Here is a 15,871-nt window from a genome sequence, read left to right as displayed (position 1 = left end):
GCATGCGCACTGATACAACTGTAAACTGGTGTATTATCATTTTAATGCAGGTGTTCCTCTTCCTGTACAAATTTGTCTGTAGTATTGAATAGGAGAGTTAGGATTGTTCCTCTTTTTTTTTTAAATAGCATAATTTGTACAGATTTCTGATTTTCAAATGTTGGCATGTATGCTTTAAGAATGTTTAAGTTGGCCTACCATTGTGTTATTACAATCTTGAAGACTTATTTCATGTCCAGAATTGAAGGTCTTTTCAATTGATGAGATTAGTCTTTTCACTGGCAGTCATCTTTAAAATCTGTAGCTTTATGTGCTACATGTATACATGTACATGTACATGTACATGTATGTACTACAGTGTACATGTATGTAATGTAAATGAAGTGTTTATTGATCACTCTTTGTACAAATCAATGTGTGTACCAGGTATATAAAATATGGTTTATGCTTGCAGTATGTACTGTACTGTATGTACATGTAAGTGTATATGGACACTGTACAGTATGTATATTGCTTGCATAGTACACATTAAATATGATTCATCAATGATTTTCTAGGGGATTCAGATTCTGGAAATCCAGGTGATTTACAGATCAACATTTACGATTTAATTGCGAAGGTACTATCCCAATTTGAAAAGAGAGATTACATAACAGTTAGAGGTTTTACAATGTGCCGGACAATAATTACTTGGCAATGTCAGGACTTAATCCCATCCACACGATTTCCCAATTTTAAATGAGAATAATATATTTTCAAAAGTTTGTCTTCATTAGTAGGTTTTAAAAATAACCTGCCCTTGATCAGAGATGCCATAAAAGAAGAATTTTTGTATAAATCTCTACAAATCTCTCTTCTCAATGTCATTCAGAGGCACAAGCTATTGGAATGATCTACCCCTTTCTGTACGGAAGAAAGCAGCAGTGTCTTGCTTTCGTAGAACTCTTCTATCACAAATGTTAATAGAATAGTTGTTTATAACTTAGAACCAAGGCTCTTGCCTTTTTGTAAATATTATGTTATATAATTCTTCATCTTTTATTTAGTGTAAAATACCAAAGCTTTGTATATAAGCACAGAAAATATTTACCCTAGATGTAGAATAGTTTGTAGCTTAAGTATGTATTCAATAGTATAGTATTAATGACTGCTTTGAGAGAAATAGTTGTTTTTATACGCTCAAGGGAAGGTTACAATTGTGCTATTGCCCCGAGGCGTGCCGAGGGCAATAGCCTACATGTAATTGTAACCTTCCCGAGAGCATATAAAAACAACTATTTCTCGAATATTAAAGCAGTCATTAATACTTTTATATGCCGAAAACAAAAGAGTCAACTAATGACACCACCTTGGCCTTTCTCTAGTTTATCTGCACGGTTGTTTTTTATGAGTGTATCTTTGAGAGTAGACTTAGATCTAGATTCTAGTCTAAGCAAGATATTTTTACAATTTTGGGGGTGGGCCGGCCCTGTGGGGAAGAGAGAGAAGAACCTGCGCTTTCATATGACACCTCACTTATTGAGTATCACCTTCAGGATCACAACAGATAAAGGTTTGAATCTCGAATTGAAAAAAAAAACTTGACTTTTTTTTGCATGGTCGCGCAATGCACGTAGACTGCATAGAGACTAGTGCTGTAACATCACGGATATCTCCAATTCCGTTTAACCGCCTGTCAAAACCGGACGGTTTTCGGTTAAACGATTTATTTAAAAAAAAAAAAAAAAAAAAAAAAAAAAAAAAAAAAAATCGTTTTTTTTTTTTTTTTTTTTTTTGGCCGTGTGAAAAAATCAGGAAGGTGATTTAACTGAAGGCGCCGATTTGTGCTTGTAAACTAGTCACAAATAATATTAACAATGTCGTTTTAGAATAATGTGTAAGACCATTAAAGTAAATTAAAAACAGTAGAGGACCTAGGATAGAACCTTGTGGTACACCATGTGTTAAACTTGGATGAATATATATTGAGATCTATTACAAAGATTACTTTCAAACCAAGATGACGGAGTGTTGTTCTAGTTTCCAAGTGGTAAGTCATCACACCGATTACTGAGCTGGGAGACATTGCCAGGCATAGTGCCAGCTAAAGGGGCATAAATCGAAACTTAAAAAAAAAAAAAAAAAAAATAGATCCCCTATTTAAAAAAAAAAAAAAAATTATTAAAAAAAAAAAAAAAAAAAAAAAAAAAAACGGGAAAACGAAACCGTCCAATTGAAAACGGAATCCGCCATGGGCGGTCGGATACCGGACGGTTAAACGTTTGACTACAGCACTAATAGAGACTGCATTGCGTGTAATCTCTATGGGAAGAATATAGCACACAACATCGGGTGCGCGATCAGACACCCTGACAACTAGATCTATTTTCGTCTACGTCTATGCTGGTACTCCATTTTCAGCAACTAAACGAACATGTTTATGGATAATTTCACGTACCTTTTTTGTTGTTCTTGCTGTCAGCGAGTCTTGCATTTGATAAGTTGAAATCTTGGGACAGTTTCTTTAGCCATTTTTTTCTTGTTTGGAATTGTCTTGTCTTGTATGAAAATACCGACCAATTCTTCGCACATGTACGGTATCCTCGATCTCGCAAACCATTTTTTAACATGTAAACCTATGGGGTAACCATGGAGACTGAACTATTTTCCCGGTAACCATGGTTACTGGGATTTTAGAACTGTTTTAACCATGGTTACTGGGAATTTTACAGAAATAGTTAGTTTATTAATGCAATTTCGACCAATCAGATGGCTGGATTTCTTAAGTGAGGTATATAATTGTTCATATTTATTCATTACATTCTCATTTATTGCTGTGATACTTTTTGTAGACACGATTAGCATTAAATGCTATTTTCTGGTCCCATTTATCCTTTCAATGATAATTAATAATTCACAATATGTACTTTTTGTTTTGGATAATAAACTTCAAACTAAAAAAAACACAAAAAAGTATCAATGGAAGAAGCTACTTGTACATGTACGTACGTACAGTACAATGTACATTTACTTTACGTAACTGATCCAATGTACTAGTTAGTTAAAATACTCCTAACAAATGGCTTTAATTGGAGGGTCACTCAGAGTCTGCCCATCATGTATTTTATTGAAACATATACAAGATAAAAATATGATCAGCAAAGCTATTTTTCATCATGGTCCTGGGGGTGTTTCATAAAGCTGTGCCTGAAGTTACAAATGACTTCGTCGGTCGGCTGGCAGAGGGCGTTAGCGCGCGAGCGGCTCGAAAAGCTACTTTTCAAATTATTCGCAATTAAAGATTTGTTTTATATTTAAACTGCTTTCCTTCCCGAAAATTGTTTTAAAACTTAAAAGACTAATAGAAATGTGATAGTAGAACACGGCCACAATTTTTTTCTCGGAAATTAGATTTCTAAAAGTTTGAGGCGATTTAGTGCTAACGCTCTTCTTTTTTAAATAGCGCTTCATTTTTTACCTGAAATTCGAGCTAACGCCCTTCTGCCAGCCAGGCGACGACTTTACAAATGATTTGAATTTGAAGAGCCAAAATGGGATGGGCAAAGGTTTTCCTGACATTTTAACAAATTGTGACTGTATTTCCCATAATCTCAATTAAAATGTAGCCAAAAATACACTTTGCATTGTACAGGTATGTCAACTTTTTAGCTTATATGCAATTAAAAGGATTTGAGAATCCCATAAATAGCTCTTCATATTCAAGTCATTCATAAATCAGGGGTGTCAACCCTCCCGCATTTGGAGGGAGTCTCACGCCACCACGCTCATTCTTCCGCCATCCCACCAGTTCGTAGCCGGAGACTCCCGCCACCACGCCCTTCCTCCTGCTCTCCCGCAATCTCCCGGTTTATGAAAAAACCTCCCGCCAAACGTATCAAATGAACCAGCGTACATGATACATGTCGTTGTACACACTGAATGATGCATGTTTTATTTTAATGGACATTGTACGTATGTATGGTACATGTTTTGAAAGCTCTGAGATGAGATGAATCATGTTTATTTTTAGCCCTGGATGCAAACATGAATGAACATTGATCCTGTTAAGTGGGGGATTTTAAAGGTAATATTACAAAGTTTTGGTATGGGGTCATGAATTTGGTTCAAATGAAAATATTGGAAGCATATATAATATATATATGATCCTTCAATATTCAGTGATCGTTGTCAAGGTTAAAATCGAGTCTGAAGTGATAAAATTGTAAATAATAAACTCTTTAGTTGTATAGCGCCCTCTCAAGACTGATATTACTTTAGCTCTAAAACAATGTATCTTGACTATTTGAAAATTATATATAAGAACTACATATTATGATATGTTCAGGGTCGCAGCTACCATGGAATGGCCTTAAGCGCTATTTGAAATATTTGAAATTTACTGGGAGCACCAGTAAACTTTGTATTATTAAATTTCTTGAAAGCAGAAGTGTTTTAGGGGCTAAATTTGTCAGTGCTTATATACATCCACAGGGGCATTCAAATATATCAACATTTTAAAGAATTACTATCAATCCAATTTTCAAAATTTCCCTAAACTTTGCATTACCTTTAATGTAGTCACTGATATTTAGTATCAATAAATATGCTGCAACATACAGATATGGCCAAGTAAAAGACAATACAATGGACATATTTTTTGTGTATAGATGTTCCCTGAAACACAGGAGCAGGATTTTTTTGTGGAATTTTTTTCTTCAACAAAATATCAGTTTTGACATCGGAATTTCATTCGGTGAATAAAGATGATGCTCATGATCATAAAGTAATCATACATGTGGATTTATATTATTAAAGGGAGTGTATCATGGAAAATACTGGTTTTAACACGCCGTCTACGTCTTCTCTTGGACAACTGCATGTAAACGAATAGACTTGATTAAGTGGGTCAGCGTGCGCTAAACTGGGTCAGTGCGCCCTAGCATTGACGAAACAGACCGAAATCTCCTCACGCTTTGGTTTCACATATGTTGCACGCACGTGAATGCTGCGGTCGCCTCGTCCGTAGTCGTATTATACCCGATTGGCCCTGGGTAAGGCCACGGGAAAGACACATAGTCACGTCATGACACACTCCCTTTAATAAACAATATTGGTTGGAATAATCCATATGATAATTATGATACTACAACATGTATTAATAACAATTATAAGTGAAATAATGAAAATGATTTACATACCTGTACATATGTACACTGTACATGTATGTAGCAAGATGGGTTGAGCAATGGCTTTGCATTTATTCATTTTTAAAGCTTATTTTCCTTTAAAAAAATCGCTGGCACCAAATACAATACAGTCATAAAACAAAAATAGATACAATGTTCAGAAATTCTCACATATTTTTAGGGCTCTGCAGTTTGAATCAAAGGTTATTGAGCCAAACCACAGAATATGGAAAGACTAGCTGTCACCAAAGGGGATAATGATTTCATTTTATCGTATTTTGAGAAGAGAGAGTGCAGTGCACATGTACAATGCATACATGTACAATTGTACATGTACATGTATACATTGTACATGTAGGCGCATTTATACTGTCAAATACCTCATTTTAAAAAGTTATGTTATTCTTTATCACTTTCTCTTTCTGTCTTTCCTTATGTAATTCTTTGTGTCTTCCTTCTATCACTTTCTCTTTCTGTCTTTCCTTATGTTATTTTTTGTTTCTTCTACCACTTTCTCTTTCAGTGTTTCTTTTATGTTATTCTTTGTTTCTTCCATCTGTATCACCTTCTCTTATGTTATTCCTTTTTTTTTTTTTTTATCATTCTATCACTTTCTCTTTCTGTGTTTCCTTATGTTATTCTTTGTTTCTTCCTTCTATCACCTTCTCTTATGTTATTCTTTGTTTTTGATCATTCTTTCACTTCCTCTTTCTGTGTTTCCTTATGTTATTCTTTATTTCTTCCTTCTATCACCTTCTCTTATGTTATTCTTTGTTTTTTATCATTCTTTCACTTCCTCTTTCTGTCTTTCCTTATGTTATTTTGTTTCTTCCTTCTATCACCTTCTCTTATGTTATTCCTTGTTTTTTATCATTCTATCACTTCCTCTTTCTGTGTTTCCTTATGTTATTCTTTGTTTCTTCCTTCTATCACCTTCTCTTATGTTATTCCTTGTTTTTTATCATTCTATCACTTCCTCTTTTTGTGTTTCCTTATGTTATTCTTTGTTTCTTCCTTCTATCACCTTCTCTTATGTTATTCTTTGTTTACATCGTTCTATCATTTTCTTCAAGGACGACAGCTAGCTCCGCTCCTAAAGTCACGTGACCTAACATCGCGAACTGCGAGCATTCATACTTGCCAACACGCCAAAACACGCCAAAAGATCACACTTCGTTTTGGAATGTTTCGGGCATGGCATTTCTGCCGGTAAAGCGTAGTTGCCCTTGGTAACATCGCGGTCAGGCTCCGGTTGGCATTTTTTGGTGTGTTTGGAAGACGGTGTAAATGCCCCTACTGTAACATAGTCACAAATGTATTGGAGTGTTTTGTTTGTTTGTTTTTTCTCCCAACTTGAGACATGAAGTATTGTGCATATATATATATATATCTTTATGTGATTCAAAATTCATTACCATTTCTGCATGTACATGTACATGTATACACACAATTATGTACAGTGTATACATGTAAGTACTCGGGTCACTGTCTCATATTCATAATGTAACTCACATATTGCCAGACTCCATGCCGTCTGTTGAAGAACAGCGCACTAGCTGTGGAATAATTATTGAACAACAGGCTGCATCATAACGATAGTGCAGATGTGATGCCCATTTGCAAAAGCCATTATGAATTTGTAAATTCAACTTTGGTGGGTATAGTGCATGCGATGTATGTGATAGAGGGTAAACTACATGTACATGTACAGTATAAGTTTCAATTATTCATACCCCTTGAAGATTGCATGTTTTTTTGTGTTTTTTGTGACTCACGAATAAAAGGTGTGAACTGGTAATAAATTAGGGCCTTTGTTGAATACTTTTAGATATAAGTTTTCATACGTCACATTTTTGGGAGGAGGGTGTAGTATTAAAGGTAAAGACCAGTATTGGAAACGCCCCAATTTAAAAAAATGAAATGGAAGCTCTCATTACCAATCATGTGAAAGAATATGTATTGTTATTAACATCTTGAGCTATATGAGCTTGTGTCCGGATACTTCTGTTTTTCTTATGTACACAGAACTAGGCCTCTAACCGATCATCGGATCGGGGGCCGATCTTGAGCCGAACAGGGGTGATCGGAAAATAATAAAAATGATCAGATTTTTTTTTTTTTTTTTTTTTTTTTTAATGCTGAAATTTTCAAGCTTTTGGCTATCAAATGCTTTACAAAAATTCATAGCAGGGATTATTTTGTCATTTGGAGTTGTTGTAGACCATGCTTGTTGATATTTAGTGCCTTTTCATGACTTTGAAATTAATAATATTGGTCTGAGAGAAGAGGCAAAACATGTGGGCCGCCATCTTGGATTAAAAATGTAGGCATGCAAGGTGTCGCTCCGATCTTCCGATCCGACCAAAGCCCCAACTTACAGGGTTACACAGAACCCTCAGTTCAGACAATATTTTTTTTTTTAAATAGAGGTTACAGTGTCGTCAATATTGTACCCCAAATGTCATGTGCAGAAGAAACAGAGGGGTGAGCGTAGTATTAATTACCCTAACAAAAAATGTTGGTAAAGAATCAGGGTCAAGGAATTGTTTCTGTTCTTGAAATGTTAAAGCACATACATACAAGGTACATTCTTATACAATATTTCCATCTGTGTAAATGAGCCCAAGTTACTTGCAATATGAGATGCATTAGCAAACCTCATGGACCTCATGAAGAAGCAGAAACCCCTTCTAAGATCTTTAAAGCACTGTGACGCATGCCCTGAGTAAACAGTGTGTACATGTATTAAGCCTCAACATGACGCGATCCTCTTAACCCGTCCGTCACGCTGAACATGATCGTGCCACCGATCCAGTTACGTTGCTTCTCCCGCCGAATGCTCCATTTCCCCCTTCAAACATTGCCATGGCACTGATGCAGTCATTTACCAATTAGCCGCCCAATGTATTTTAGATGCCTACGCAGTTTAGCAAAGGGGATCAGTAGAGACTAGAGGGTTTAAAGGGAATCGTCAATCAAAAATGGAGAAGTGGTACTACAGCAATGGAAAAATGAATAACATGAACCCCAGTGCCAACCCGTCACTTGATCTTGCATTGAATCCACCGTTACTTGAGGTGATTCTGTCTACTGTAAATCTCTGTGTATAAGGCGCACCTGTGTATATGAAGGCGCACCCCTATTTTGGGGGCAAAAAAAAAAAAAATGTTTTTCGTTTGTTGTTGTTTTGTTGCCGAAAACCCACGCGGGAAGGACCTTCATTTAACATCGAGGTGCAGTTGAAGGCGCTGTTTTGTGCTTGTGAACTTGTCACAAATAATAGTAACAATGTCGTTTTTAGAAGGATGTGTAAGACCATGTGCATACATGCCAACTGTTCAGATTAAAGAGGAACATTCCTCTTTTTGGGAGAAGATAATTATCATTTTAATGCAGGTGTTCCTCTTCCTGTACAAATTTGTCTGTAGTATTGAATAGGAGAGTTAGGATTGTTCCTCTTTTTTTTTTGAAAATAGCATAATTTGTACAGATTTCTGATTTTGAAATGTTGGCATGTATGCATGTGCAAGAGCCTACAGGAGAGATTTTGCGATGGGGTGGGGGGGGGGGGGGGAGGGGGAGGGGTCCTGAGGAATGCAGGATTAAAATGTAGGGGCCCATATGTTGCACCAGGCACTCTGTAACAGTTCACATTTTTCTTATTTTCTACAATAATTAGTTTTCTCCCCTCAAATTGGCTACAAAGTCTATTTTTTTCTTCTCCATTTCTTTATAGTTTGGAAAAGATTTATCACCAAATGAACCAGCTGTGACATAAATTTTAACTGATAAATTGCCAAATTGACATCGAAACAGTGATTATACATTTTGCACCGTGTTGCCTATTTAGAGGCTTGAATGAAAAGAATATACAATTTAATCACTCTCATTCGAGAACAGCACAATGTTCTGATCTTGAAATAGCAGCTTAGAATTGCTAGTATCTTTCTATTATTAATCAACTGATCTGATTTTGTCTTTGTTTTTTTGTTGGGGGGGGGGGGGGGGCTTACCGAATCAAGAAATTGTTTGAATTTTTTTTTGTGTTTACCTTTGGATTATTTTCTTTGTGTGTGTTTTGTTTAATTTTTCTGTGATCTACTGTATATTCTACATTCTACTTTCTACATTGTGTATACAATATACATGTACATGTAGATGATTGCAATTGAGCTGATGAATGCAGACAATATTTCCCCTTTTAAAGTAACATACACATGGTACAAATTGTAGAACTCTACATTAATCTTCATATACAGGTTGTACATATGTACAAAAAGCATGAATGTCTCCATGTGCATTTTGAATTATTTAGAGAATGGAAGATTCATCAACATCAATTGGTTTCCACGGTGATTTGCAGTCCCAATCCAATTAGCTGAAAGGGATGTCACATTAAGCAATATGTACCCATTCAATTATTGCTTTCACTCAGATAGGTGTCATTGTCGGGTTGCATTGTTTTAACAGCTGTTCAACAAATAATAAAACTGCTCCCACAGATAAGTCATGTCTAAAGTCATTACTGTATTAGTAAAGATCGAATGTACAGTCAGATGTATGTTGCAGGTACTTTGAAATGGTAATGTGAGTCTAATCATGGTTTTACACAGTTGAGAAAAAGTCATGCTAGTATTTGATTACTTCAGAAAGATACATGATCATTTTAAGAGGTATACATGCCACACAAATAAGATTTAAGTTGTGATTCAATTTAATATTCATTTATAAATTATGATAGACATATTATTTATCCATGGTGTACAAATGTATATGAGATGTGTACATGACCCACAAATGTAGATCAGGCACAGTCAAGATAAAACTTAAAGGACAAGTCCACTCGAAAAATAACTTACTTTCAATAAAAGCAGAAAAATCAGACAAACTAATAAAAAAAAAAATGGAGTGCCGGTATTAAAAAAAACCCCAAAAACCTGCACACAGAACCAAAATCCGACTTGGGTACGTGCGTCAAACAGTCTACTCCAAAAGTAGTTTTTATGTTTATTGTTCTAAACTCTTTCCAATATCATGATCATGTACATGTATTTTGTTTTTATTTGCTAATGTGATTTGCAGGTGGTGTTGGTGAGATGGAACGAACCATTTCAGAAGATGGCTACCTGTGATGCTCAAGGGGTCATCTTTGTCTGGATCAAGTATGAGGGGCGCTGGTCAGTCGAGCTGGTCAACGACAGGTCATGTCAGGTATATATTCTTCTTTCTTTAAGTTATTTTCTGATCAAGGCTTTAAGGGTAAAGAGACATATTGACATTATTATTGCTATTATTATTATCATTATTATTATCATCAATATTTGTATATTGTTATAATTATTATAGTCTTCTTTCTTTCATTTATTTTCTGATATACATGTAAAGGCTTTATGGGTAAAGAGACATGTTGACATTATTATTGCTATTATTATCAATATTAGTATTGTTATTATTATTAATATTAATATTTTTTACATTTTATTGTTATAACATGTTTTATTATCATTATTATTTATCATTATTGTTGTTGTTTTAATAATCATCATAAGTGTACATTATTATTATTATTATCATCATCATAATTATTAGAACCATTATTGTTGTTGTTGTTGTTCACTCGGAAATGAAAACTCACTTGAAATTGGTCAACAACTAATCAACAACTGATCATATCATGTCATTGTCTCTACGTGAGGTGTGCTAAAATGATTATTTTATTCTGGTTTCTTGCTGGAAATAAGTTATTAATCTGCACTCCTGAAAGTTTAATCACCCATTGCAACAGGACATTGAAATTTGAAAATGTCAATGCTTTTGACTAATGCTTTCAGTTTGATTGCTTTTTGCAACTTAGATGTTGCCAAAGTCCAAATTAGCAATTGATGCTGTCAACATATTTGCATGTGATGACCAAAATGTAATCCTCTTTACAAGGTACAGTGACATGCTTTTAATATAATTGCCCTGCGTGGGCATCAACTTTAAAGGGCAATCCAACCCTTGTAATGAGTTGATTTCTATGAAAGCAGAAAAATAAGATTAACTAAATGGCAAAAGTTTGAAATATATTGGACCAATAATAAGAAAGTTAATGTGTGAAATATGAGATCACTATAAAGTCTATGCGAATCAGAAATTGGCAGTTTGGCCACCGTATAGTGATGTACATGTAGGATGCAGAATATTACCCTGTTAGCCGTGCACAAAAATATAATTCATTCTGTTTTTCTCTGAAGTGCCTTCTCCTTGCTGCACTAATCAAAATATATTATAGGTAGCATATTATTATAATAATAATAATAATAATAAATTGTATTATTATTATTATTATTATTATTATTATTATTATTATTATTATCATTATTACTACTACTACTACTACTTCTGCTACTACTACTACTACTACTACTACTACTACTACTACTACTACTACTACTACTACTACTACTACTACTATTATTATTAATATTATCATTATTATTATTACTGAGCTATCATTTTTTGAAAAATTGAACTTTTAGTCATTTTGTGTGTTGGAACAACTGGGAAAGTAGTGACTGATTAATACTGACTGATTCAGCCAATTTGAAGTTCCCATACGTATAGTGAACACAACTTTCCATGAATCATAACTTTCTTATTTTTAGTCAGATTTAATTAAAACTTTCATCAGTCAGCTTCTCTGATTTATCTGCTTTCTTTTAGCGTAGTTGTCTATTAAGGTTGGATTTCCCTTTAAAAGTCTTGCTTTTAACAAAATTACCTTGGGCCATCACGTTTTCAAGTACACAACAGAAGGGACAACCGTAAATCCAGGCCTAAAACTAGTGCAGTTGCCTACATGTAGATGCCAGTGAGCAGCCAGAATCTGCTAGAGCATACTAGTAATTGCTGCCTTTGCCTTGTACATGGCACCTTGAAGATCTCACTATTTATTTTCTACTGATAATTTTACGAACATGGACTGTCGCCATCATCTAGGCTTCCCTGCTGTCCAGACAGAGTTAATAATAATAATAATAATAATAATAATAGGCATTTCTATAGCGCTGTCTATCTAGAAATTCATTTCCGAGGCGCATTTATTATTACCCCGGCTTTAGCCTAGCTGCCATTACAGCGCTCCATCATTTCAAGGATTTAATTCCTGCCAGGTACCCATTTACATCACCTTGGTTAATACATGTACATGTACATGTGAGAGTCCTTAAATGTGAATACCAACTTTACGAAAATGTCATTGTCAATTTGTTTGTTATCTACATGTATATTATCAAGATTATGATTTCATACATACCAGATACATTTCATCTGTTGAGAGCCAGAAGGGTGTAATTAACTCTGTGTTAGATTGTGAGTTAATGCCCTTCTGGCTCCAAGCAGACGGTGGATTTGAAAAGGTGTGATCAGCGCCTCTCTGATGCTGCCACAGTATTTATTAATAGCATTAGTGTAGTATTCTACATACACGTATCAACTTCAGATGTTCAGTACATGTATCGGTATGCAAATTGCCACATCATTGTTTGTTGGGTTTCTGTACAGAATTCTCAAATGCCTGGAACTGTGTGTGAATTAAGACTTCTTTTGTTCTTGTGCAAGCTGTATAAATTTCAATTATTCCTAGGGTAATTGATGGTTGGCCTCACCTACCATTTTGTTTACCCAACTGTCTATGTAGAGGACACCAAACCCCACATTCAGATCCATCATAGTTGGAGAAAATATTGATATTCTGTTCAGTGTGCTGATGCTGCAAACATGTCTTTGACAAAGCATATTGTGTATTTGACACTAACAACATAAGACCCCAAATAATCAAACAATCATCAAATAACACCAGGAAAGGATGTAGAAGGATTTTTTTTTGCTCTGTTAAATCTCTCCAAATCCACCACAACTAGCTACTTTTGAACTATTTGCTTACATCGTAAGGTAAACTTATACTTGATTATTTGGATTTTCTGCTTTTATTGAACATTTGTGTCCATCTGTGTACCGAAAATGTCGAATACCAGATCTAAATCCGTCCCCATTACGGGCAAACACAGTGACACGCCCATTTCTAACACGTACGCTACGGAAGAAGCGGTATCGGAATTCAGAATCCAATTTGACAAATTTTCTTCGACTGTACTTGACAAACTTGATTGTGTGACAACAACTCTACTATCAGTTCGCGATGAATTGAAAAATATAAAATCTTCTCTTCATGAAGTTGAAGCATTATCGGCAGATTCAGCCGCGAGAATTGATACACTTGAACGCGTGACCCTCCCTGCTATGTCAAAAATGCAGAAGGAATGTGACCTAAGTATGCGTGACTCATTAGTTGCCATGGAGATCCATGATCGTAAACAAAACCTTCTGCTTTACGGAGTTCCTCAGAGTACACGCGAAAACATCATGGACATCGTGCGGAAGGGAATCGTCGAGCTTGGCATACCTGAAGATCAAGTCCAGAAGATGCACTTCATCAATGCTCATCGTCTGCCGCGGTAACCGACGTCAACATCACCTTCCAACGCTCGACCACTTAACCCAGACCCGATCATCGTTCGATTCATGTCAATATTCCACCGTGATGCCGTCCTCAATGCGTTCCATCAATCGCTTAAACGACCGAGACCGAAGCCAGCCATTACAGTTCGCATAGATCTGCCTCCGGCACTTAAACAAGTACGCTACAACCTCGAAAAAGCAGCCTATGAGTTGAGGAAGCAAAAGGAAATGTCAACCAGAGTTCGTCTTATTGGCACCAAGCTTATTCTGGAGTACAGACCAAGAGCACAGCGTCAAGCGTCTTGGCTGTTATTCCAGGGGTGAGGGTGAATTCTGCCATAATCAATCTATCCTGTATGTATTATATATATGCTGCTACCGACTTTCTCAACCTCTTCAACTCGCATTTTTATCTACGTGTAAATTCACTCCTTTAGCCATGTGCTTTGTGTTTGTAAACACCGATCTTTTCCCACGGTTAATTATGCAAATCTCACTCATGGAGTTCCTTTATCTCTGACCACAATGGATCGTTTACAGAGACAGAGTTTGTCAACCCCATCATCAGGAACGTTGGTAACTATGCGTCTCGCACACCATTTGACACCGCATGCCTTTTTCTACACACCTGTAGTAGACACTGATCTGTTTTCTACGGCTGTGGTATTTACATCGGCTTTGTAAGATCTGTCTCCTGTTTTTAAACTCTAGTGACGTACCCATAAATTATCTTACGAATTTAAGTATTTTTTCAGTAAGTGTGGTTTTTGGAGAAATTAGCTAATGTGATCTCATATCTTTCAGGCCATACGATTTTATCGCTCTCTTAAACCTCGAATACGTACGTGTTTGTTTGGACATCTTATCATTAGTATTTATATTACCTTTTTTTTTTTAATGTGTGTGTTTTTAAAACTTTTATGAGGGGTATACTTTTATCGCTCTCTCTTAGACTTCAAACATTTTAGTGTTTGTTTGGGCAACCTATTGTTGGCCTTTGTATTTTGTTTGTCGTTTCCCTCTTTTCTTTTTTGGTACACTTTTTGCAGCACTTCCTTTTTTCTTTTTTCTCATGAGGGGTAATAAACTACTCTGTCAGAACTGTTCTAAATTACAATCACTCAAAGACGATGCATTTTGTATTCCTTGCAACTCTGAAATTTTTCCTTTCAATCATCACCTAGACAACGATGTGTTTTTGTTATCTATTTTTACTTTCTTTCACTTAGACAAATGTATCGATGAGGACAAATACCACTCTCTGTCCGTAAATCCTCTTAGTCTAAATGAACTTAATAATGAGCTGAGTTCTACAAAAATATTACAACCTAACAATGTAACCAATGATTCCTGCAAGTATATGTTTTCTGATGATTTTGTACAAAAATATAAATCTACTCCAGATAATTTTTCTATATTACATGTTAATTCAAGGAGTCTTGTCCGTAATTACGACGATCTACAACTTCTTCTCAGTTCATTAGATTACAAATTCACAGTTATTGGAATTTCTGAAACATGGTTTCGAAACAACATTTCAGTTAATATGTTTAATATTGACGGATATTCACTTGTTCATATTGATAGACTTAACAAACATGGGGGAGGAGTAGCTTTATATATAAGAGATGATATTGATTATAACCTGTGTCCTAATTTATCAGTTAGTCGTAATCATTGTGATACTGTCTTTATTGAAATGCATCAAGAGAAAAAGAAACCTATAATAGTTGGCTGTGTTTACAGAGTACCTAATACTGATGTTAATGATTTCAACGAAACACTCACGAGTCTGTTGATCGAAATAAATCCCCTAAATAAAGATGCTTATATATTAGGCGATTTCAATATAAATTTACTTAATCAAGATACTGATCACAGAACTAATGAATTTCTAAATATAATGTTTACATATGGGCTATTCCCTACTATAAGTAAACCAACTCGTGTAACCAGACATTCTGCTACCGTGATTGATAACATATTTACAAACTGTATTCACATGCATTTAAACTGTGGTATCATTTATTCAGATCTTTCGGATCATTTTCCAATATTTTGTATAAGTGACAATATATCTGTCCCTATTCATTCATTCTGTGGCAAATCAAGAGTAATCACCAAAGAAAAGATTTTGTTATTTAAGAATAAGCTACGATTGATTGACTGGTCTGTAATTTATGGTAGAACAGATGTCACTGTGT

At 35.3% G+C, this 15,871-nt stretch overlaps 1 protein-coding gene across 4 annotated transcripts in view; it reads left to right on the top strand.

Moving 5' to 3' along the window:
• Window positions 1-15,871, top strand: part of LOC591879 (tubby-related protein 4) — a 55,124-nt gene that overhangs the window by 2,763 nt on the left and 36,490 nt on the right. For all 4 annotated transcript variants that reach the window (XM_030994788.1, XM_030994789.1, XM_030994790.1 and 1 more), the window contains exon 2: window positions 10,248-10,376. In XM_030994788.1, the coding sequence (XP_030850648.1) occupies window positions 10,248-10,376 (129 nt within the window). The remainder of the gene's footprint in view (window positions 1-10,247; window positions 10,377-15,871) is intronic.

Source organism: Strongylocentrotus purpuratus, unplaced genomic scaffold (assembly GCF_000002235.5).
Source record: "Strongylocentrotus purpuratus isolate Spur 01 unplaced genomic scaffold, Spur_5.0 spur5_scaffold_21, whole genome shotgun sequence".
NCBI classification, from domain to species: Eukaryota; Metazoa; Echinodermata; class Echinoidea; order Camarodonta; family Strongylocentrotidae; genus Strongylocentrotus; species Strongylocentrotus purpuratus.
This window is presented reverse-complemented; position numbering and strand designations above follow the sequence as displayed.